Genomic DNA, 25,154 nt, shown 5'->3' with positions numbered 1-25,154 from the left:
ATTTAGAACTGGTTTATAGACATACATGCCAAGTTTGATGAAAATCGGATAAGAAAGAAGAAAGTTGGTAATGCGCATGCGCACTAAGCACATTCGATTATTCCATAAAATTTAGAATTTGATTATACACATACATTCCAAGTTTGATGAAAATCGGATAAGAAATAAGAAAGTTGGTAATGCACATGCGCACAACAAAAATTCAATATTTCCATCAAATTTAAAATTGGATTATACACATACATACCAAGTTTGGAGAAATTCGGATCAGAAATAAGAAAGTTGGTAATGCGCATGCGCACAACAAAAATTCAATATTTCCATCAATTTCAGAATTCGATTATACACATACATACTAAGTTTGGTGAAATTCGGATAAGAAATAAGACAGTTGTTAATGCGCATGCGCACAACAAAAATTCAATATTTCCATCAAATTTAGAACTGATTTATACATGCCAAGTTTGATGAAAATCGGATAAGAAATAAGAAAGTTGGTAATGCGCATGCGCACTAAGCAAATTCGATTATTCCATAAAATTTAGAATTTGATTATACAAATACATTCCAAGTTTGATGAAAATCGGATAAGAAATAAGAAAGTTGGTAAATTAAGTGGAGGTATGCCTTTAATGTGCTTCCGTAAGCTTAACTTACAGTATAACACGGTTCAATCCACCCTAGAGCTTATTTATATACCGCAACTGGACTCAAAACATTTTAAAGGAATATAAAAGGGAGGGTGTCTTTAAAACTTTGATTTCTATCGGGGTTGACAGCCAGGTTAATCTAATTAGTCGATTTATCTAATAATAACCCCATGTTAAGTGTATGGTGGCCCATGAGCACCATAGCTGTTTTATTATCTTCATTATGAAAAATATATTCCTTTTAATTTGAATTCATTTTTATTTCACTTTCATTTTGATTTTAAATTCATTTTACTTTCATTTCGTTTTTTATTTTACTTTCATTTTGTTTTTAAATTCGTTTTACTTTCATTTCGTTTTTTATTTTACTTTTATTTTTATTTTACTTTCATTTTGTTTTTAAATTCATTTTACTTTCATTTCATTTTTACTTTTTATTTCACTTTCGTTTTGTTTTTAAAATAATTTTACTTTTACTTTCATTTTACTTTTTATTTTACTTTCACTTTCGTTTTGTTTTTAAAATCATTTTACTTTTAATTTCATTTTCGTTTTAAAAAAAAATTCTTCTTCATTTACTGCGCCATAATGTCCAGATTATCCAGTCACACTTTCTATCATCCAAGCAATGACGTCATTGCATATAAGTGTTAGCAGGAGTTATTTCCCTTGAATGCGCTCTTGCGAGTAACTTCCCCCTTAACGGAAATAGCACCACATGTAGTGTTTTGGTGTTCTGTCACAAGTTCTTTAGTTTGATTTTGAGATAAAATAGTATCTCAATCTCCATAATTAAACTCACAGGTAGGCCTTAAACCCGAGTAAATATGTCTAAACGAAAATGGACAGATTTTAAGACCCAAATTGCCAAACGTAGACAGGGAGGGGGGGGGGGACAAAGCAAAGGGCAAGGGTACTGGTGATGGCGAAACCTTGGAATATTTAACTGTTCAAAGACTCTCAGAACATGTTGAGGGTAAATGTCAAAAATATCGCCGTCTTGGTCCCCTCACAATGGTGGAATTTAACGGGGAGATGTCATTAGATAGCATTAAGGCTGCTTGTCAAAAACATTTTGATATTCCATCTTTTTACAAATGTGACATCATGGCAGGAGATCGAGGGCCATCTTTCTCAAATATTGATCAGATCAAATCATTTAAATTACTTCACATCAGATTCGTTGAATCTTCTCAGACTGACATGAACACAACAAATGAACATAATAGGAATATGCCTTCTTGTAGTGGTATTTCTACTAATAAACCTGTCGGCACAAATATTTTGTCAGTTACACCATCAAGCTACAGGTAGTTTCTCAGTTACCTGTGTTCCAATTTTTAGCAGTTATAGCTTATATTTACTTCAAAGAGACCCATCTATTCTAATCGTTTAATTTTTAATATATTATATTATACCAATATAACAGATATTGCATTCACACAGTATTACTTTCAAATGGTTATTATTGTAGACTACCGTATATGGTTTAATACAACAGGTATTTCATTCATACAGTATTGCTTTCAAATAGTCTCAATCCAACAGGTATTTCATTTACACAGTATTCCTTTAAATAGTCTCAATCCACATAGGTATTTCATTCAAATGGTAATTATTGGTGTAGTATTGCAAGAAAATTTATTATTAACGTTTAAATATACCATTACAAACTTGGTTTTTTACAAGTTGCCATAAGCATAAGTAATGTTTGGATATTATTATTTACGAAAACTAAAATTATAACTAATTAATTTCTTGCTTCATCAAAAAGTAATAAGGAACAGCTAACCTATTGCTGATAATTGTGTTTGTTGGTGTTTTTACTGTTAAATCGACTATTTCAATTAATAGTACCCCGTACCTTGTTTTAGCCCCATTAAACCAACAGTGAAAGTGCTGCCTACAATATGGTTGACAAGGTGAACCTGGTGTGTGGTATGATATTCATTTATCAATAATTGTTAAAAATGAATGTCATATACCTCGCTTAATTTCTTGCTTCATCAAAATGTAATAAGGAACAGCTAACCTATTGCTGATAATTGTGTTTGTTGGTGTTTTTACTGTTAAATCGACTATTTCAATTAATAGTACCTCGTACCTTGTTTTAGCCCCATTAAACCAACAGTGAAAGTGCTGCCTACAATATGGTTGACAAGGTGAACCTGGTGTGTGGTATGATATTCATTTATCAATAATTGTTAAAAATGAATGTCATATACCTCGCTTAAAGGGATTGTAAAGAGGTCTTCTAAACTTTGTATGTGTATAGCATCAATTTGCACCATTCCAAATACCCATTTCGACGTCTGTGGTTCTTGCAATTCCACTAAAACTAATTCGTTTTATAATGTCACTGACAGTGATCCACCAGAAGCTACTATTGATATCTATGCAGATCACTCTCTGTGACGTCATATTAGTTTTAATGGAATTGCAAGAACCACAGACATCGAAATGGGTATTTGGAATGACCCAAATTGATACTATTAGTTTCCCTAATACACATACAAAGTTTAGAAAACCTCTTTACAATCCCTTTAAGATGTTAAGTCTAATCTGAAGTCAAACTAATTTTAGAGAAATTGAATGAAATGGACTCAGAAGAGTATAGTGGAATGGTTCATTTGTGCTTTAACAATCTACTGTGACAAGATATTATTTAGTTAGTCGGTCGGATTATTGTTGTTTTTAGTTAAATTAATCCTAAAGGTTCTAGGACTCATTAGCATGGTATGGTGTTGTTTTTTTTTTTAACACGTATGTCAAATCTTTGGATGTTACTCATCTCTGTGGACAGGTAGATCAAGTATTTCTACGAGATATGAAGAATTATGAATACTGGAGAGTAGAATTGGACTCACATTTACTGACGATATAAGTCTTGTATGCACAGATATATGGATATCAGTGAATAAAAAAGATACCTGTTGCCTGTGACAGGAAATTTTTTTTTCAGAATTTTGACTATGTTGTATCATGGAACATGGTTTAGTTCCAGCAACAGATTCAAGAAGTCACAGATACAGACCAAGATGATCTTTTCATATTCTCAAAATTGGTTCACACAAGGTTGTCAGGAAAATTTCCGTCAGTCTGTAAACACTTTATTGTGAATGCATTAGAGCCTATATTTTTTATCCAATGAAATTAATCTTGACAAATGAATTAATTGGAAAGTATGTCTCTTCTTGCAACAATACGACAATTCTCAAGGTGACAAGTGAAAATTTGATCGTTAAAACCTATTGTAAATGCAACTGCTTGTCATGCCCTTACAATTTTGTCATTGATTCTTCATGTAATATATGCAAAGTTTGTTTATAAATAAGTAATACAAAAAAGTTTTTTTATTTCTTTACAACACGCTTATTTCATGTGGGCAACAAAAATTATGCAAGAAACTGTAGCATACATCAGGATCACAAGCAATTGTGTGAACAGGCAGGGGACAGATAAGGACAACAGCAATTTACGACTTCATATTCGAAACACAGTGATCGTATCAAAAAGGTAACATTTTTGTATACGATTCACAATTGTTATGCTATCACGAGCACTTAAGATTCACTATGGAACAAAAAAAGGATGTTTAATGACCGTTTAGACTGGATATGACAATAGTTGAGTAAGCAGTCTCAAGTATAGTTTCAAATTTTTAACTAGTTACATTTTTAGATAGTGTCAAATTTTGATTTCAAATACAAGTAAGCTATATCTGCTTCATCTGGTTTAATATCCGCAATTCTGATGTAATTCTCACAATTCAAATAAAATTCTGTATCAATAAAATCTTTCACTTCCATAACTCCTGATAAATCACAAACATCAGCCAACTGTTCTTCTGTCAAAGTTATTCCACAGGGTTTGCCACCATACTTTTCCGGGAAGTGATATATGTGTTCAGGTACTCCTGCTGGAAGACATTTATCTTTTTGTTTTCTTCCACGGTGGGTATTCCACACATTTTCTCTGAAGATATCCAATTCTTTTTGCATGATTGGTACATATACAAAAGCCAATATATTCCTGGAAAATAAAACATGGATAATGGGTAATTGTCTACTAAAATCCAGATGATTTGTTAAAATCATGAGTAGTAGGGCATTTCTCAAATCATATATTGCAAGTCCAAAAACGTCCCCAAGTTCAAAGGTAAGTATCTCAGATATACTTCATGATGTCCTCTTCAAACCCTGAAAATATGAGCATCATCTAATAATTGTACTGCACCGAACAAAATAGCATGTCAAAAAGTTCAATATCAGAGCAAGTTACCTATTTGAACCTGTGTTCCATGTGCTTTCACTACTTCGACCACCAATATCACACATTTTTCCATCCTGAGATGCTTGCATGAATCTCATCTAAAGGTACCATCTCCAAAGAAGCGACCATCTTGCCTTTCAGTTCCTGTTCAATCAGTGTGTCCCGGTAAAGGACATCCATATGGACCAGAGTCATTAATTACGCAAGCTGGACAAACAGGTTGAACAAGAAGTGAATGGAAGTACCTTGGGAGATGGTACCTTTAGATCATAGGAAGGAAAAATAAATGATATTGGTGGTGGAGGACACATTGAACACTGTTGAATAGGTAATTTTCTCTGATATTGTTTTTCTTGACTTTTTATTTTGTTTGAGGCAATATTTGTACAATTTTTAATTGATGACCGGCATATTTCGGGGCATGGCAAGGACATCTTGAAGTATATCTGTGAGAATTTTTAAAGAGATCGGTTTACCAACGGCTGAGGTACCTCCCGTTTCGGTACACTTAAAACAATTAAGTAATCATACAATGGCAAGTAATGTAGCTGAAATAAAATTCTTATTATAGAACATTATAATGATTTCAAATCTGCTGATAGCATTAAATATTTCAATCTAATTTTTGATTTTATATTAGTTTTTAATTTGTGCATCAAAGACAATTTTGCTAAATAGATATGGTAGTTTTTGGCCAAGAAAAAATATACATGATATTTTAGTTTAACAAGCATGACACAAACCTATGAATAACATTAGTTGGATCATAATCTCCATTTTCCAACAGCTTTCTTAACCGATCTTTAAAGAAAGTTTCCATTCTATGATGCAGTTCTCTCCACCACCTGGTCATGAAAGAAACATTAATGAATATTTATTGATAAAAATAGCATCAAAATCCATCAAGAAACCGCTCTCTCTCGTGTCCACAACATTTTTTCAAAAGCAAGGGAAATAACCCATGAAATATTTTTGGAATTGTCTGATTTTCAATAGGGTCATCCATGGATTATTACGAACACTCATACCAAGTTTCATCAAAATCCATCAAGAAACCAGCCCTCTATCGTGTCCACAAAAATACGCCCATATTAATGTGTGGGCGTATAAAAACTGGAATTTTATTTGATCACTGAAACACTGTAGAGGCTAAAGTAACAGAATTTCTTACAAGAGCTTGATGACATATCTCCTGTAATCTGGACAAACCTAGTAGTCACTTTTATGTAAATTCGAGTAAACAAGAGAAAACTGTTTAGATTCAGGATCAAGCTGCATAATATAGATGAATTTTCAATTCATTCTTAATGAAGATATTAGTGTGGTTTTTCAGCTGATATATCTATTTTTGGTGAAAAATTGAACTTACTATGTTCACCCCTTCTTTTTATGTAAGTAAAGTGGTTTTAAGTCTCTCCTTTTAAGAGATTTTGATCTCGAAAAACCTAGTAAGTTGATTTCTATGTTTTACCAGATTTATATACGATCTCTATGATTTTTATACTTACTAGGTCTTTCGAGATCAAAACCTCTTAAAAGGAGAGACTTAAAACCACTTTACCTAAATAAATAGAAGGGGGTAAACAATTTTACCAACAAATTTTTCACCAAAAGTGGACTTACTAGATTTTTCCAGATTACAGGAGATATGCTAACATTGCAGCAATCATTCAATTTCAGAATTTCATTAAAATATATTCTTTTGCATGTTCACAAGCACAGCAGGCAGACAAAATATCAGATCTAATTAGAATTTCCAAAAAAGAACTGCATTTGCAATCAAATCAATGATGCTGGGTTAAAGTTCAAGAACAAAAAAGTACCGTTCTATTTTATTTTCCGTTGAAGGTCCATATATAACACTGTCCACTGCTGCTCTCTCTTCATTTGTATGTAAATGCTTCAAATAGGCTTGCATGGTGCATAGTGTACCAGTTTCTGTTCCTTTGTCAACTCTAATTCTGTAAGGTAATCATAAAAATAAAATAAAAAATCAATATTTGATCAAAATTATTTCCAAATCAGATGAAAACTGTAGTCTCTATCACGTTCACAAGCCAATTACAGACGGACAGGGGTGACGACAATATACGATCACATCTTAATGTGGGCGTATAAAAACTGTATAAAAATATGTCGTTAAACACCATTTCATTTCGATTACTAATCCACATCAGCTCGCCAACCCTGCCCCCTTCTAATCACCGGCCCCAAGGCCAGAGCCCTATCAGCTCTACCCTAGTGGGTGCCATGAGTACAGCAAACAAAGACAGCTCATCGTTTCCTTACCGAGTTGGCAAGTTGCCAATGTACCAACATGGCTGCCATGCAAACACCCAATACAGTTTTTTTTTTCTCTTCATTTTACAATAGCCACATTTTTTGTTGATTATCAAATACATACTATAAAATGTGGGTTTTCTCTCACCTTGTGTAAGTCTATAATATATTCATGTTAACTAAATCCAAGAAGCTTACTATTCCCTTAAAAATACTGAAAATAGAACCTGAAGGATTGACAAGGATATAACCGCATTTTGAAATAAAACCTCATTAATAAGTATATCAATAAAAAACTACCGGTACTTACTTTTGGACTCCAATAGCTAATCAAGGTAGAATCTTCCAATGATTTCAGGATTCTTATTTGACGTCCATATCCGAAGGAAATTGATTCTGCCACTATATGTATCTTGCCCACCATATATGGCTAATGGAAATGTGCACTTTTGATAGCCGCAAATTTTGTCGTGCCCGTCAAGAGACATGGTATAATCTGAACCCTGAAACAAAAATAATGATTTATATACTGATATTAATAACAATAGGAAAAACGCATACCAAAAATGAATACATTGTCATATTGTTGGATTGTATACGTTTCATGTATTGGCAATTGTATCATTCTACAACATACTAGCCAACCTGTCCACATGTCAACTCGTCTACAAAGTAAGTTAACTCGTCTACAACCTTGAGTTAACTCGTCAACAATATTTAAAATGACTCGTCTACAAATTTAAGATAAAAATACTCCAGTCTCAAAAGTGTGTGTACGAACCAATTGATGACAAGTTGGGCAACAAGTGGGCGTATACAAATTGTATTATGGAAGAAGCAGAAACAGATTTTGAAGAACATTTTGTGTTTCCCATACCTCAGAAATAAACCATTTTTTTTCGAGGTGGGCGCTTTGGTTTCCCTACAACACCTCTTACTTTCAAACCTTCAGGATCAATATATTCCATCATATCGTATACAATGTTCCGTGGAGCATTGAGATGGTGTATTTCACGAATCTTTTTGTGCATTGCACGATAACCTAAAAGTTTTCCTGGACCAGACATTTCCTGTTTAACAGCTGTTTCTATATGTTCTAGATCTAGATTACTGTCCACATACTTAACACTAAAATATGCCATTCTTCTCTGTAACGTACGATGACTCCATGCATAGTCAGGATATTCACTTTCAATGAAGTCAAGTATTTCACACAATTTTAAGTTTTGCTCCACATACGTAACTAGACTCTTCTTTAAATCTGTATTTTCTTGCCATGTAACATTTCTAATTCGGGGGATCCATGCCATGTTAGATCAAGGTTTTCTAGCAGCACAATCTGAAAAAGTTCATTTTAGATGGATTTATGACTTTGTCAACGTACAGATGTTTGTGGAAAATTTATTTTCAACTGTTGCAACGATTAAATTAATATCTTATATACATGCTCCCACTCCCGCTTCTAAAACTACACACCTGGCTAGTGACAAAGGAATCGGGTAAGATAGTTGCAGGGTAATAATCCAAGCCTTTGACAGCTATTTTGACAGATATGGCTGGCGGAAAGTCAGAAACACTAAGGTACAAAAATTTGGGATTTTGCACACCTTTCAATGGCGAGCCACAGTCTTTATTTCTTGGAAAACAACTTTGACTCTGATGGACTCGCATACGTATGTATGTCATAGGGGGATAATGATGGTATGAAAAAATCATCAATCTTCCAAATATATCGAAAATTTGTGTATTCGAGGTAAATAAATACGTTTAAAACCCCCGCAACCGCTGAAGTGCGGAAAATCGCAAGGTTTTTGGGCCTAGTTTTTCTGACTCTCTCCCAGCCATATCCGTCCAAATAGCTATCAGAGGCTTGGGAAAGAGTCAGCAAGTTTCGGACTAGGTAATAATATTAATCTCGTCATTTGACAAGTATAGCAAATTAGGCCCGAGACCTTTTTTCAATGATCAAAATCATAAGACTATTGTTGACAGCCATTTTGCTCAAACTGTCAACATTCATTTCCGTCAAGGGGAATAACTCGCAAAAGTCTGGATTCGACGACAAACAATTATGATAAAATGTGTATTTGGGGATACTATAGGCCTACCCACAGCTCAACATGTTCCGAGAGTCTTTGTACGTACCTTTAAATATTCCACGGTTTTGCCAATACCGGTAACCCTCAATATCAACTACAAGAACTTGTGACAAAACACCAAAACACCACATGTGGTGCTATTTCCGTTAAAGGGGAGGTTACTCGCATGAGCACATTCAAGGGGAATAACTCTTGCTAACACTTGGATGATAGACAAAAGTGTGACTGGATAATCTGGACACTATGGCGCAGTAAATGAAGAAGAATTTTTTTTTTAAAACGAAAATGAAATTAAAAGTAAAATGATTTTAAAAACAAAACGAAAGTGAAAGTAAAATAAAAAGTGAAATGAAAGTAAAAGTAAAATTATTTTAAAAACAAAACGAAAGTGAAATAAAAAGTAAAATGATTTTAAAAACAAAACGAAAGTGAAATAAAAAGTAAAAATGAAATGAAAGTAAAATGAATTTAAAAACAAAATGAAAGTAAAATAAAAATAAAAGTAAAATAAAAAACGAAATGAAAGTAAAACGAATTTAAAAACAAAATGAAAGTAAAATAAAAAACGAAATGAAAGTAAAATGAAAATTAAAATCAAAATGAAAGTGAAATAAAAATGAATTCAAATTAAAAAGAATATTTTTTTCATAAATAAAATAATAAAACAGCTATGGAGCTCATGGGCCACCATATTATGGTAACATTGAAACCGGAAGTGATAAATTTTTTTTGAATGTGTGCTTTTATTCCACTATGCTGGCAGTCTACACCATGTGAGTTTCAAGTCAATCCACCAAACTACAACCGAAATAGTATTTTCTGCTTAATTACGGCAAAAAAAAGTATTGAACGAATTTTCGAAAATCGAAAATTTTCAACTGCTATCATTTGTCCTTTGTTACAAGAAATACGATGCAGAAAACCCGATCAAAATCGGTTGATAAACACGCGCTCTAGAGTCCATTTTCCGTTTGTTGCAATTTTGCTCAGAAAATTTTCGTTTTACATTTAAGCTGGGATAAGCCGCGAGTTACGAAACGCTACGAAGCCCGTTTTCCCGTACCTGTTGCCGTTTTGGAGAAAACCGGCCTGCCGTGGACGAAAAAAAAAAAAAAATCAATACGAAAACAAAGCAGGGCGTTCGCTTCCGAACGCCCTGCAACTAGAACTGTTCTAATAACAGTACTGATGCAGGGCGGGTTAAGACATTCAGGTACATACGAAGATGATGTTAAGAGTGAAGAAGTTCCTAAAAACTTCTATGTAAAGCACTGGCCAAGGTCACAAATAAAGAGATAAATGTTCAATACAAGATAAGGTGAAGTTAGCATAGTTAGTATTAAGTTAAAAAAACAACAACGAGTAATCTACAATAAACAAAAGTCTATAATATGAAAGTTTTCTTGTTACCAGTTCTAAAAGAAAAGAGTATGAATAGGTTCTGAAAAGATAAACATCTATATATAAGGATTAGAATATATTATACTTAATGAGCTAGAAAATAGAGAGGGGGGTCAAGTATTATTGGATTCAATGGGATCGAGTCTACCACGGACCAGGAAATTACTAAGGTTTTTATTGCGCTTATAGGCAATAACAAGTCGTTTGGTATATACATTCGGAAATCTGTTCTGTAATTCACTGTAATACTGTTTGACGATGGATGAGGTTTTGGCAGCTGTATGATTAAAGGTGGCAACAAATGGAATCATTTGATTATCATGCTGGATGTTAAGTACATTTAGAGTCACTGTTTGGAGTTGGTCCATCCAGTAGCTTTCTCTCTGTAATCGTTTGGTTTTTGGTTTGATAAGATCAGAGTCAGGAATTGATTCAATAGGCATGATAAGAAGGTCTTCAATGGAATGGTCAGGTAAATTAAAATGATGAGAAATTGGTCTATTTTTGCTATGAATTATATCAAGGCGATGGCCGCTAAATCGAGTTCGCAACGCGTTCTGGGTTTCGCCGACGTATTGTTTGTCACATTTTTTACACGAAATTAGGTAAATGATATTTTCATCCGTACACGTGAGACGTTCTTTAATTTCAAATATTTTTCCGTTCTTTTTATTTTGAAAATAATGAGACAATAATGGATATGTTCACAGGTGCGACACCGAGAACCTATACATGGTATTGCGACAAAGTTATTTATTGGAGGAGGGGGTCTATTGCAATTACATTGATGTAAATACTTTTCTGCATCTCTAAATGCAAATATCCAAAAGTGCCTGGAGTTTAATGTATATTGACTAGGAATGAAACAATATTTGTCAATTAATAAAGACCAAGTTGATGAAATTCGGATAATAAATAAGAAAGTTGGTAATGCGCATGCGCACAACAATTATTAGATAAATCCATCAAATTTAGAATTTGATTATACACATACATTCCAAGTTTGATCAAAATCGGATAATAAGTAAGAAAATTGGTAATGCGCATGCGCACTAAAAATTCAATATTTCCATCAAATTTAGAATTGTATTATTCACATACCGTACATACCAAGTTTGATGAAAATCGGATAATAAATTAGAAAGTTGGTTATGTGCATGCGCACAACAAAAATTCAATATTTCAATCAAATTTATAATTTGATTACACACATACATTCCAAGTTTGATGAAATAGAAAGTTGGTAATGCGCATGCGTACTATGCAAATTCGATTATTCCATCAAATTTAGAATTGAATTATACACATTCATTCCAAGTTTGATGAAAATCGGATAAGAGATGAGAAAGTTGGCAATGCGCATGCGCACTATGCAAATTCGATAATTTAGAATTTGATTATACACATACATTCCAAGTTTGATGAAAATCGGATAAGAAATAAGAAAGTTGGTAAATTAAGTGGGGGTATCCCTTTAATGTGCTTCTGTGAGCTAAACTTGCAGTATTGATAAGTTCAATCCACCCTAGAGCTTATTTATATACCACACTGGACATAAAACATGTGAAAGGAAGGGTATCTTTAAAACAACTTAAAATTTGATTTCTATTGGGGTTGACAGCCAGGTTAATCTAATTAGTCGATTTATCTAATAATAATAATAATCCCATGTTAAGTGAATGGGGTTTTTAATTTGTATGTAAGGCATGCATGTTATATATCATTGGAAAGTGCAGGATCTCAGCATTTTGAATCCGAAAAAATTATTGCTCTACCTCTAATAGGGCACATGTGAGGAGGCTTTAAAGATGCAGACTCAACTTTCAGTGACACCCATAAAACCTTAACCACGTGTCGGACACAAAAAATATTAGCATCATGTAAAAGCTGAAGTCAATAGTAAACATTAATGTAAATATCAACGTCATCCGAGGCCAAGTTCTTTTGATAGACGCGTTCAAAGTTTTAAGGAAATTGCAACATTTCCGTTAATGTGACTTTGACATCATCAAATGCCACATTAATTGAAACCATTTATTAAGTGCATTAATAATCTGAAAGTGGTATGGCGCTAAATCAATTAGGGTTTGAGATACAGCACTGCAAAAATGCCAAATTGACCATATTTAGACCCCTATAAAATCAGAAGTTGTTGTTTGTCCCCGAAGGTCAAAAAGTCATGAGAAGGTCAAGGACAGCTTTATCACCATGGTCAATATAAATGTCATCAAAGGTCAAGGTCATGAGTTATAAGTCTTCAAACTTTGAAAAAAAAATTAGGTCGTACAAAAAAGGCAAAACCGAAAATAAAAATTATGCTTCCCATTTTTTGTAGACAGACATTAAACGTATTGTATGACACAAAAGTTACGCAAATCAAATGATAAATGGCCTCTGAATAGCAATTTCTGCAAAATAAGGCAAACCAAAATGGCGGCCTACGTGTTACTTCCGGTGCGATTTTTTTTAGTTTAACAAGTTTTTATTAAGGCTGGTACTATAATGCATATGTTACTTTTGACATAAATCAATTCCACCGGAAGTGACGCCACCGGAAGTACTAACATCGAAACCGGAAGTAATGAAAAAATTTTGAATGTGTGTTTTTATATCACTTTGCTGGCGGTCTACACCATGTAAGTTTCAAGTCAATCCGCCAAATAACAACCGAAATAGTATTTTTCGATTAATTTCGGCAAAAAAAAGTATGCAACGAATTTTCGAAAATCGAAAATTTTTAACTGCTATCATTTGCCCTTGTTACAAGAAATACAATGAAAGAAACCCGATCAAAATCGGTTGACAAACATGCCCTCCAGAGGCGATTTTCCGTTTGTTGCTAACGTCGCTTCATGTTGCTCTGAAAATTTCGTTTTACATTCATTCCACAATTCTCCACAAGTTAGAAAACATGATGAAATCCGTTTTGCCGTACCCGTTACCGTTTCCGAGAACTAAGCTCTCGGGATGAAGAAAAAAAAAACAAACTAGAACTGTTCTAATGACAGTACTGATGCAGGGCGGGTTACGACATTCAGGTACATACGAAGATGGTCTATTGCAATTTCTTTAATGTATTAATGTAAATATCAACGTCATCCGAGGCCAAGTTCTTTTGATAGACGCGTTCAAAGTTTTAAGGAAATTGCAACATTTCCGTTAATGTGACAATCATCAAATGCCACATGAAATGAAACCATTTATTAAGTGCATTAATAAACTGAAGGTAGTAGGGTGCTAAATCAATTAGGGTTTGAGATACAGCACTGCAAATATGCCAAATTGACCATATTTAGACCCTATAAAATCCAAAGCTGTTGTTTGACCCCAAAGGTCAAAAGATCATGAGAAGGTCAATGACAGTCTTTATCACCATGGTCAATATAAAGGTCATCAAAGGTCAAGGTCATGAGTTATAAGCCTTCAAACCTTGAAGAAAAAACATCTGGTCGTACAAAAAAGGCAAAACCGAAAATCAAAATTATGCACAAGTTACAAAACGCAACGAAGTCCGTTTTCCCGTACCTGATGCCGTTTCCGAGAAAACCGGCCTGTGCTGGACGAAAAAAAAAACTTGAACTGATAACAGTACTGATGCAGGGCGTGTTACGACATTCAGGTACATACGAAGATGGTCTATTGCAATTACATTGATGTAAATACTTTTCTGCATCTCTAAATGCAAACATGCAAAGGTTCCTGGAGTTCAAAGTATATTGACTAGGAATAAAAGAATGTTTGTTTGACCAATTTTTATGAAATCCGTATCAGAAATAAGAAATTAGGCAATGCGGATGCTCACAACAAATATTTCTATCTAATTTATAATTGGATTATACACATACCTAGCAATTTTGATTAAATTCGGATAAGACATTAGAAAGTTGATAATGCGCATGCGCACAACAAAAATTCAATATTTCCATCAAATTTAGAATTGGATTATACACATACATACCAAGTTTGGTGAAATTCGAAAAAGAAATAAGAAAGTTGGTAATGCGCATGCGCACAACAAAAATTCAATATTTCCATCAAATTTAGAACTGATTGATAGACATACATGCCAAGTTTGATGAAAATCAGATAAGAAATAAGAAAGTTGGTAATGCGCATGCGCACTACGCAAATTCGATAATTCCATCAAATTAAGAATTTGATTGTACACATACATTCCAAGTTTGATGAAAATCAGATAAGAAATAAGAAAGTTGGTAATGCGCATGCGCACTACGCAAATTCGATAATTCCATCAAATTAAGAATTTGATTATACACATACATTCCACGTTTGATGAAAATCGGATAAGAAATAAGAAAGTTGGGAAATTAAGTGGAGGTATCCCTTTAATGTGCTTCTGTAAGCTAAACTTACAGTATTGATAAGTTCAATCCACCCTAGAGCTTATTTATATACCGCAACTGGACATAAAACATATCAAAGGAATGTAAAAGGAAGGGTGTCTTTAAAACAACTTAAACTTTGATTTCTATTGGGGTTGACAGCCAGGGGCCTTATTCTCGACGGCTTAACTTACAATCACTAAAATTGATTTAAGTTAAAATTCGATTTTAACTTAAATAAAGGGGTATTCTTCAAAATGAGTTTCAATTTAAAATTTGATTTTAGTAAATTTTAACTAAAATTAATTTTAGTGATAGATAGTCCCGACCTGTCAATCAAGGTATGACGTCGTAATATATCCAACCAATCAAATCGTCGTCTGTAAAGACACAAGGTCAGTCTGCCGTCAAGCCGCCATTTTGTCCCACATGAAAACAAAGAGACGTCGAAGGGATTTTAATGAATTTCTTACATTATTAATGTGCGTGGATGACCTTAAATGCTGACATATCCAAGCACACTTTTATCTTCTTAATTCACCCTACTACTAAAACTACAAACTGATAACTGATGTTACTGATGGATTCCATTAATTATGAAGCGTGAGGAAACAAGGGACCGGCGACTCCGAGACAGCGTGAGTGAGAGAGTAGAGTGTAGAGTGGAGAATCCCTTATGTCAACAAACACAAATCGGTAATTATTGCTTGAGTAAATTCGTAAAAAAATCATTTGACTCTCGAATCCTTGACTTGCTTTTGTGACATGCAGATTGCGCGACGTTAGTATGATTAGATTAGAGTCGTTTTCGATTGTGGAGTCAAGTTGACCTCTTGGCACTTAGTTAATTTTAGTCTACTAAATTTGACTTGACTTGTCAAGGCTCGTATAGAATCTTACTGATAACGATACCGCTTAGACATAATAATGGCCTTCCATAGGTTAATTGATAGAAAGTAAGGGACCGTTCATAGGGCAAGAGACTGTTATGTAGATAAAAACAGAGTTCAACACAACAAATTGAGTTGCTTAAAGTGAAATTGGCCTAGGCTAGACTAAGAAAATTAATATAGACCTAGATCTACATACATGTATGCTAAAATATAGCCTACAACACTGATCTTTGAGGCCTAATGTAAGTAAGCCAAAAATATATTATTTATTATTTATCTTTTCAGGGATGCCACCTCAACTTAAAAAGAGTTTCTGTGATCAATCCACTAGTTTAGGTAAGGTCTAGTTAGGCCTACCAATTAAAACTTAGATAGACTAACCATAAAAAAGACTCGAATTCGAAATTGTGCAAAAGAGGCAACAATTACCAAGTGAAAAACGATTTATGGACTGTTAGTTAGCTACTGTCATGTTATCTATGTATTGTGTCCTTATGAAAAAATGTATTCACATGGAAAAAAATAGTTTGTCAAGATATCTAGCTAGGCATTGTCAAGGCCCATGGCTCCCCATTTCCCATTCCACAAGTAATTTCCTCACCCCGGCTATACTATTAATAATGAGAACAATTAAGGCCAATTTCTCTTCCCCAAAACTACATCCAAATCGTATTAATTTGTTTTTATCATCACTTGTTTGGCCGCCATTTTGTTTCGATTTTAGTTTAAAGCAGGGTTAATGGTGTTTTAAGTTAAAATCGTTTTAAGTTAAAGTCACGTTGTAAATAGGTTTAGAGAATACGACTTAACATATCTTAAGCCAAAATTTTAACTTACAACTGATTTTAAGAGATTTAAGTTATCGAGAATAAGGCCCCTGGTTAATCTAATTAGTCGATTTATCTAATAATAACCCCATGTTAAGTGAATGGGGTTTTGAATTTGTATGTAAGGCATGCATGTTATATATCATTGGAAAGTGCAGGATCTCAGCATTTTGAATCCGACAGAATTATTGCTCTACCTCTAATAGGGCTCATGTGAGGACGCTTTAAAGATGCAGACTCAACTTTCAGTGACACCCATAAAACCGAAACCACGTGTCGGACACAAAAAAAATTAGCATCATGTAAAAGCTGAAGTCAATAGTAAACATTAATGTAAATATCAACGTCATCCGAGGCCAAATTCTTTTGATAGACGCGTTCAAAGTTTTAAGGAAATTGCCGTTAATGTGACTTTGACATCATCAAATGCCAATATAAAGGTCATCAAAGGTCAAGGTCATGAGTTATAAGCCTTCAAACTTTGAAAAAAACATCCGGTCGTACAAAAGAGGCAAAACCTAAAATCAAAATTATGCTTCCCATTTTTTGTAGACAGACATTAAACGTATTGTATGACACAAAAATTACGCAAATCGAATGATAAATGGCCTCTGAATAGCAATTTCTGCAAAATGAGGCAAACCAAAATGGCAGCATACGTGTTACTTCCGGTGCGATTTTTTTTAGTTTAACAAGTTTTTATTAAGGCTGGAACTATAATGCATATGTTTTTTGGACGCAACTCAATTTTACCGGAAGTGATACCACCGGAAGTACTCACATCGAAACCGGAAGTGATGAAATTTATTTGAATGTATGCTTTTATTCCACTATGCTGACAGTCTACACCATGTAAGTTTCAAGTCAATCCACCAAATAACAACAGAAATAATATTTTCCGATTAATTACGGCAAAGAAAAGTGAAGAACGAATTTTCGAAAATCGAAAATTTTCAACTACTATCATTTGTCCTTAGTTACAAGAAATACGATGCAGAAAACCCGATCAAAATCGGTTGATAAACACGCCCTCTAGAGTCCATTTTCCGTTTGTTGCAACTTTACGTAATGTTGCTCAGAAAATGTTCGTTTTACATTTAAACTGTGAATAGCCACGAGTTACAAAACGCCATGAAGTCCGTTTTCCCGTACCTGTTGCCGTTGCAGATAAAACCGGCCTGCCAAGACGAAAAAAAACTAGAACTGTCCTAATAACAGTACTGATGCAGGGCGTGTTACGACATTCAGGTACATACGAAGATGGTCTATTGCAATTACATTGATGTAAATACTTTTCTGCATCTCTAAATGCAAATGTCCAAAACTGCGTGGAGTTTAAAGTATATTGACTAGGAATAAAAGAATGTTTGTCAATTAATAAAGACCAAGTTTGATGAAATCCGGATAAGAAATAAGAAATTTGGCAATGTGCATGCGCACAACAAAAATTCGATATTTCCATCTAATTTATAATTGGATTATACACATATCTAGCGAGTTTGATTAAATTCGGATAAGAAATAAGAAAGTTGATAATACGCATGCGCACAACAAAAATTTAATATTTCCATCAAATTTAGAATTGGATTATACACATACATATGAAGTTTGGTGAAATTCAAATAAGAAATAAGAAAGTTGGTAATGCGCATGCGCACAACAAAAAATTAATATTCCATCAAATTTAGAATTGGATTATACACATACATACCAAGTTTGATAAAAATCGGATAAGAAATAAGAAAGTTGGTTATGCGCATGCGCACTGCGCAAATTCGATAATTCCATCAAATTAAGAATTTGATTGTACACATACATTCCAAGTTTGATGAAAATCGGATAAGAAATAAGAAAGTTGGTAATGCGCATGCGCACTATGCAAATTCGATAATTCTATCAAATATAGAATTCGATTATACACATACATTCCAAGTTTGATGAAAATCGGATAAGAAATAAGAAAGTTGGTAAATTAAGTGGGTGTATCCCTTTAATGTGCTTTTGTAAGCTCAACTTACAGAATCGGTAAGTTCAATCCACACTAGAGCTTAAGGAGGACAAAAACAGTCATATTAAAGAAATGTAAAAGGAAGGGTATCTTTAAAACAACTTAAACTTTGATTTCTATTGGGGTTGACAGCCAGGTTAATCTAATTAGCCGATTTATCTAATAATAGTCCCGTGTTAAGTGAATGGGTTTTCGAATTTGCATGTAAGGCATACATGTTATATATCACTGGAAAGCTCAAGATCTCAGCATTATGAATCCGAAAGAATTATTGCTCTATCTCTAATAGGGCACATGTTAGGACACTTTAAAGATGCAAACTCCACTTTCAGTGACACACATACAACCGGAACCACGTGTTGGACATAAAAAAAATTAACATCATGTAAAAGCTGAAGTCAATAGTAATTAAATTATTAATGTAAATATCAACGTCATCCTAAATATGCCAAAGTGACCATATTTAGACCCCTATAAAATCCAAAGCTGTTGTTTGACCCCAAAGGTCAAAAGGTCATGAGAAGGTCAAGGACAGCCTTTATCACCATGGTCAATATAAAGGTCATCAAAGGTCAAGGTCATGAGTTATAAGCCTTCAAACTTTGAAAAAAAACATCAGGTCGTACAGAAAAGGCAAAACCGAAAATCAAAATTATGCTTCCTAAGGATTGTAGATAGACATTAAACGTATCGTATGACACAAAAATTACGCAAATCAGATAAAAAATGGCCTCTGAATAGCAATTTCTGCAAAATGAGGCAAACCAAAATGGAGGTCTAAATGTTACTTCCGGTGCAATTTTTTTTAGTGTAATAAGTTTGCATTAAGGCTGGTAATATCATTCATATGTTATTTTTGACATAACTCAATTTCACCAGAAGTGATACCACCGGAAGTACTCACATCGAAACCAGAAGTGATAAAAAAATTTTGAATGTGTGCTTTTTATTCCACTATGCTGTCAGTCTAGACCATGTAAGTTTCAAGTCAATCCGCAAAATAACAGCCGAAATAATATTTTTCGATTAAATCGAAAATTTTCAACTGCTATCATATGTCCTTTGTTACTTACATACATGCCAAGTTTGATGAAAATCAGATAAGAAATAAGAAAGTTGGTAATGCGCATGCGCACTACGCAAATTCGATAATTCCATCAAATGAAGAATTTGATTATACACATACATTCCACGTTTGATGAAAATCGGATAAGAAATAAGAAAGTTGGGAAATTAAGTGGAGGTATCCCTTTAATGTGCTTCTGTAAGCTAAACTTACAGTATTGATAAGTTCAATCCACCCTAGAGCTTATTTATATACCGCAACTGGACATAAAACATATCAAAGGAATGTAAAAGGAAGGGTGTCTTTAAAACAACTTAAACTTTGATTTCTATTGGGGTTGACAGCCAGGGGCCTTATTCTCGACGGCTTAACTTACAATCACTAAAATTGATTTTAGTTAAAATTCGATTTTAACTTAAATAAAGGGGTATTCTTCAAAATAAGTTTTAATTTAAAATTTGATTTTAGTCAATTTTAACTAAAATTGATTTTAGTGATAGATAGTCCCGACCTGTCAATCAAGGTATGACGTCGTAATATATCCAACAAATCAAATCGTCGTCTGTAAAGACACAAGGTCAGTCTGCCGTCAAGCCGCCATTTTGTCCCACATGAAAACAAAGAGACGTCGAAGGGATTTTAATGAATTTCTTACATTATTAATGTGCGTGGATGACCTTAAATGCTGACATATCCAAGTACACTTTTATCTTCTTAATTCACCCTACTACTAAAACTACAAACTGATAACTGATGTTACTGATGGATTCCATTAATTATGAAGCGTGAGGAAACAACGGACCGGCGACACCGAGACAGCGTGAGTGAGAGAGTAGTAGAGTGTAGAGTGAAGAATCCCTGATGTCAACAAACACAAATCGGTAATTATTGCTTGAGTAAATTCGTAAAAAAATCATTTGACTCTCGAATCCTTGACTTGCTTGCAGATTGCGCGACGTTAGTATGATTAGATTAGAGTCGCTTTCGATTGTGGAGTCAAGTTGACCTCTTGGCACTAAGTTAATTTTAGTCTACTAAATTTGACTTGACTTGTCAAGGCTCGTATAGAATCATACTGATAACGATACCGCTTAGACATAATAATGGCCTTCCGTAGGTTAATTGATAGAAAGTAAGGGACCGTTCATAGGCCAAGAGACTGTTATGTAGATAAAAACAGAGTTCAAAACAACAAATTGAGTTGCTTAAAGTGAAATTGGCCTAGGCTAGACTAAGAAAATTAATATAGACCTAGATCTACATACATGTATGCTAAAATATAGCCTACAACACTGATCTTTGAGGCCTAATGTAAGTAAGCCAAAAATATATTTTCTCAATTTGAATTTATTATTTATCTTTTCATGGATGCCACCTCAAAAAGAGTTTCTGTGATCAATTCACTAGTTTAGGTTAGGTCTAGTTAGGCCTGCCAATTAAAACTTAGATAGACTTACCATAAAAAAAGACTCGAATTCTAAATTGTGCAAAAGAGGCAACAATTACCAAGTGGACTGTTAGTTAGCAACTGTCATTTTATCTATGTATTGTGTCCTTATAAAAAAATGTAGTCACATGGAAAAAAATAGTTTGTCAAGATATCTAGCTAGGCATTGTCAAGGCCCATGGCTCCCCATTTCCCATTCCACAAGTCATTTCCTCACCCCGGCTATACTATTAATAATGAGAACAATTAAGGCCAATTTCTCTTCCCCAAAACTACATCCAAATCGTTTTAATTTGTTTTTATCATTACTTGTTTGGCCGCCATTTTGTTTCGATTTTAGTTTTAAGCAGGGTAAATGGTGTTTTAAGTTAAAATCGTTTTAAGTTAAAATTACGTCGTAAATAGGTTTAGTGAATACGACTTAACATATCTTAGGCCAAAATTTTAACTTACAACTGATTTTAAGAGATTTAAGTTATCGAGAATAAGGCCCCTGGTTAATCTAATTAGTCGATTTATCTAATAATAACCCCATGTTAAGTGAATGGGGTTTTGAATTTACATGTAAGGCATGCATGTTATATATCATTGGAAAGCGCAGGATCTCAGCATTTTGAATCCGACAGAATTATTGCTCTACCTCTAATAGGGCACATGTGAGGACGCTTTAAATATGCAGACTCAACTTTCAGTGACACCCATAAAACCGAAACCACGTGTCGGACACAAAAAATATTAGCATCATGTAAAAGCTGAAGTCAATAGTAAACATTAATGTAAATATCAACGTCATCCGAGGCCAAATTCTTTTGATAGACGCGTTCAAAGTTTTAAGGAAATTGCAAAATTTCCGTTAATGTGACTTTGACATCATCAAATGCCACATGAATTGAAACCATTTATTAAGTGCATTAATAATCTGAAAGTGGTATGGCGTTAAATCAATTAGGGTTTGAGATACAGCACTGCAAAAATGACCATATTTAGACCCCTATAAAATCAGAAGTTGTTGTTTGTCCCCAAAGCTCAAAAGGTCATGAGAAGGTCAAGGACAGCCTTTATCACCATGGTCAATATAAAGGTCATCAAAGGTCAAGGTCATGAGTTATAAGCCTTCAACCTTTGAAAAAATCATCCGGTCGTACAAAAGAGGCAAAACCTAAAATCAAAATTATGCTTCCCATTTTTTGTAGACAGACATTAAACGTATTGTATGACACAAAAGTTACGCAAATCGAATGATAAATGGCCTCTGAATAGCAATTTCTGCAAAATGAGGCAAACCAAAATGGCGGCATACGTGTTACTTCCGGTGGGATTTTTTTTTGTTTAAGAAATTTTTATTAAGGCTGGTACTATAATGCATATGTTATTTTGGACGCAACTCAATTTTACCGGAAGTGATACCACCGGAAGTACTAACATCGAAACCAGAAGTGATAAAAAATTTTTTTGAATGTGTGCATTTATTCCACTATGCTGGCAGTCTTCACCATGTAAGTTTCAAGTCAATCCACCAAATAACAACCGAAATAGTATTTTCCGATTAATTACGGCAAAAAAAAGAACGAATTTTCGGAAATCGAAAATTTTCAACTACTATCATTTGTTTTTTGTTACAAGAAATACGATGCAGAAAACCCGATCAAAATCGGTTGATAAACACGCCCTAGAGTCCATTTTCCGTTTGTTGCAACTTTGAGTAATGTTGCTCAGAAAATGTTCGTTTTACATTTAAACTGTGATTAGCCACGAGTTACAAAACGCCATAAAGTCCGTTTTCCCCGTACCTGTTGCCGTTGCCGAGAAAACCGGCCTGCCGTAGACGAAAAGAAAAAACCAGAAGTGTTCTAATAACAGTACTGATGCAGAGCGTGTTACGACATTCGGGTACATACGAAGATAGTCTATTGCAATTACATTGATGTAAATACTTTTCTGCATCTCTAAATTCAAATATCCAAAAGTGCCTAGAGTTAATGTATATTGACTAGGAATAAAAGAATGTTTGTCAATTAATAAAGACCAAGTTTGATTAAATTCGGATAAGAAATAAGAAAATTGGTAATGCGCATGCGCACAACAAATATTGGTTATTTCCATTGAATTTATAGTTGGAATATACACATACATACCAAGTTTGATGAAAATTGGATAAAAAATAAGAAAGTTGGTAATGCGCATGCGTACTGCGCAAATTCGATAATTCCATCAAATTTAGAATTTGATTATACACATACATTCCAAGTTTGATGAAAATCGGATAAGAAATAAGAAAGTTGGTAAAATAAGTGGGGGTATCCCTTTAATGTGCTTCTGTAAGGTCAACTTACAGTATAGTATGATTCAATCCATCCTAGAGCTTATTTATATACCACATCTGGACATAAACAGTCATATAAAACAAATATAAAACGGGAAAGAGTTGTCTGACCCCAAAGGTCAAAAGGTCATCAGATAGACAAGGTCACAAATTATCATCACAGTTAATATGAAGGTCATCAAAGGTCAAGGTCACGAGATATACGCCTTCAAACTTTGAAAAAAAAACAGCCGTTCGTATAAAAAAGGCAAAACCGAAAATCAAAATTTTGCTTCCCACGAATTATAGACAAACATTTATAGTATCGTTTGACACAAAAATTACACAAATCGGATAAAAAATGGCTTCTGAATAGGAATTTTCGCAAAATGAGGCAAACTAAAATGGCGGCCTTATTATTACTTCCGTAAGAATTTTTTTAGTTTAATAGGTTTGTATTAATGACACTAATATCATGCATATGTTAGTTTGGGCATAACTCAATTCCACTGGAAGTGACGTCACCGGAAGTACGAACTTCGAAACCGGAAGTGATGCAAAAATTTTGAATGCGTTTTTTATTCCACCATGCTGGCTGTCTACACTGTATAAGTTTCAAATCTGTCCGACAAATAGCAACCGAAATAGCATATTTCGATTAATTTCGACAAAAAAAGTATCGATCTAATTTGCGAAAATCAATTTTTTTCAACTGCCATGTGTCCATTGTTATAAGAAGTAGAATAAAGGAAACCCGAGCAAAATAGGTCGATAATTACGCCCACTAGAGCCCACTTTCTGTTTGTTGCTAACGTCGCTTCATGTTGCTCAGAAAATTTTCTTTTTACATTCAGTACGCAGTTAGCCACGAGCTAGAAAGTGTGGCGAAATCCGTTTTTCCATACCTGTTGCTGTTTCCGAGAACTGAGCTCCCGGAGTGAAGAAAAAAAAAATAGCCAGAGCGAAAACAAAATAAACAAAAAAATCAATTCGAAAACAAAGCAGGGCGTTCGCTTACGAATGCCCTGCAACTGTTCTAATAACAGTACTGATGCAGGGCGGGTTACGACCTTCAGGTACATACGAAGATGGTCTATTGCAATTACATTGATATAAATACTTTTCTGCATCTCTAAATGCAAATATCCAAAAGTGCCTGGAGTTTACACATACCTAGCAAGTTTAATTAAATTCGGATAAGAAATTAGAAAGTTCTGACTTGTACAGAATACTATATTAGGTCTATGTATTTTTACCTCAATGTGAGGTCACCAATTTATAATACAGGTAGAGACCTATTATAGCAACTATAATAAGACACCCTTTAACTAATGTGCTGTTCCGATTGTACCTTACGGCCTTCTAATCATATTTAAGGTTTTTCATACCTAGAATGACAATTGAGGACGACCAAATGAGGACTAAAGTGTTACGTGTACTACAATTGCAGACAAACTGGGACATCATTTTTTTTTTTAAATTCATTTTTGCCCCCGCATAAGACTTTTATTACATGTAGAAAAAAACGCAAACATGGTGGAATTATCGTATTTGTTTCGAATCTAA

The 25,154-nt window shown here is 34.0% G+C and overlaps 1 protein-coding gene across 1 annotated transcript; it reads right to left on the bottom strand.

Annotated features, from left to right (window-relative positions):
- Nucleotides 1–4,327: 4,327 nt before the first annotated feature.
- LOTGIDRAFT_163218 (hypothetical protein) lies at nt 4,328–8,512 on the bottom strand (the record flags this gene model as incomplete). Its single annotated transcript, XM_009059280.1, has 5 exons — nt 4,328–4,682; nt 5,666–5,767; nt 6,746–6,883; nt 7,650–7,705; nt 8,141–8,512. 5 exons carry the CDS (start codon nt 8,510–8,512, stop codon nt 4,328–4,330), a joined length of 1,023 nt encoding a protein of 340 aa, XP_009057528.1.
- Between the last annotated feature and the right edge of the window lie 16,642 nt (nt 8,513–25,154).

This window comes from Lottia gigantea (assembly GCF_000327385.1).
Source record: "Lottia gigantea unplaced genomic scaffold LOTGIsca_38, whole genome shotgun sequence".
Lineage (NCBI taxonomy): Eukaryota > Metazoa > Mollusca > Gastropoda > Lottiidae > Lottia > Lottia gigantea.
The sequence above is the reverse complement of the archived record's forward strand: the minus strand, read 5'-3'. Positions and strand labels throughout refer to the sequence as shown.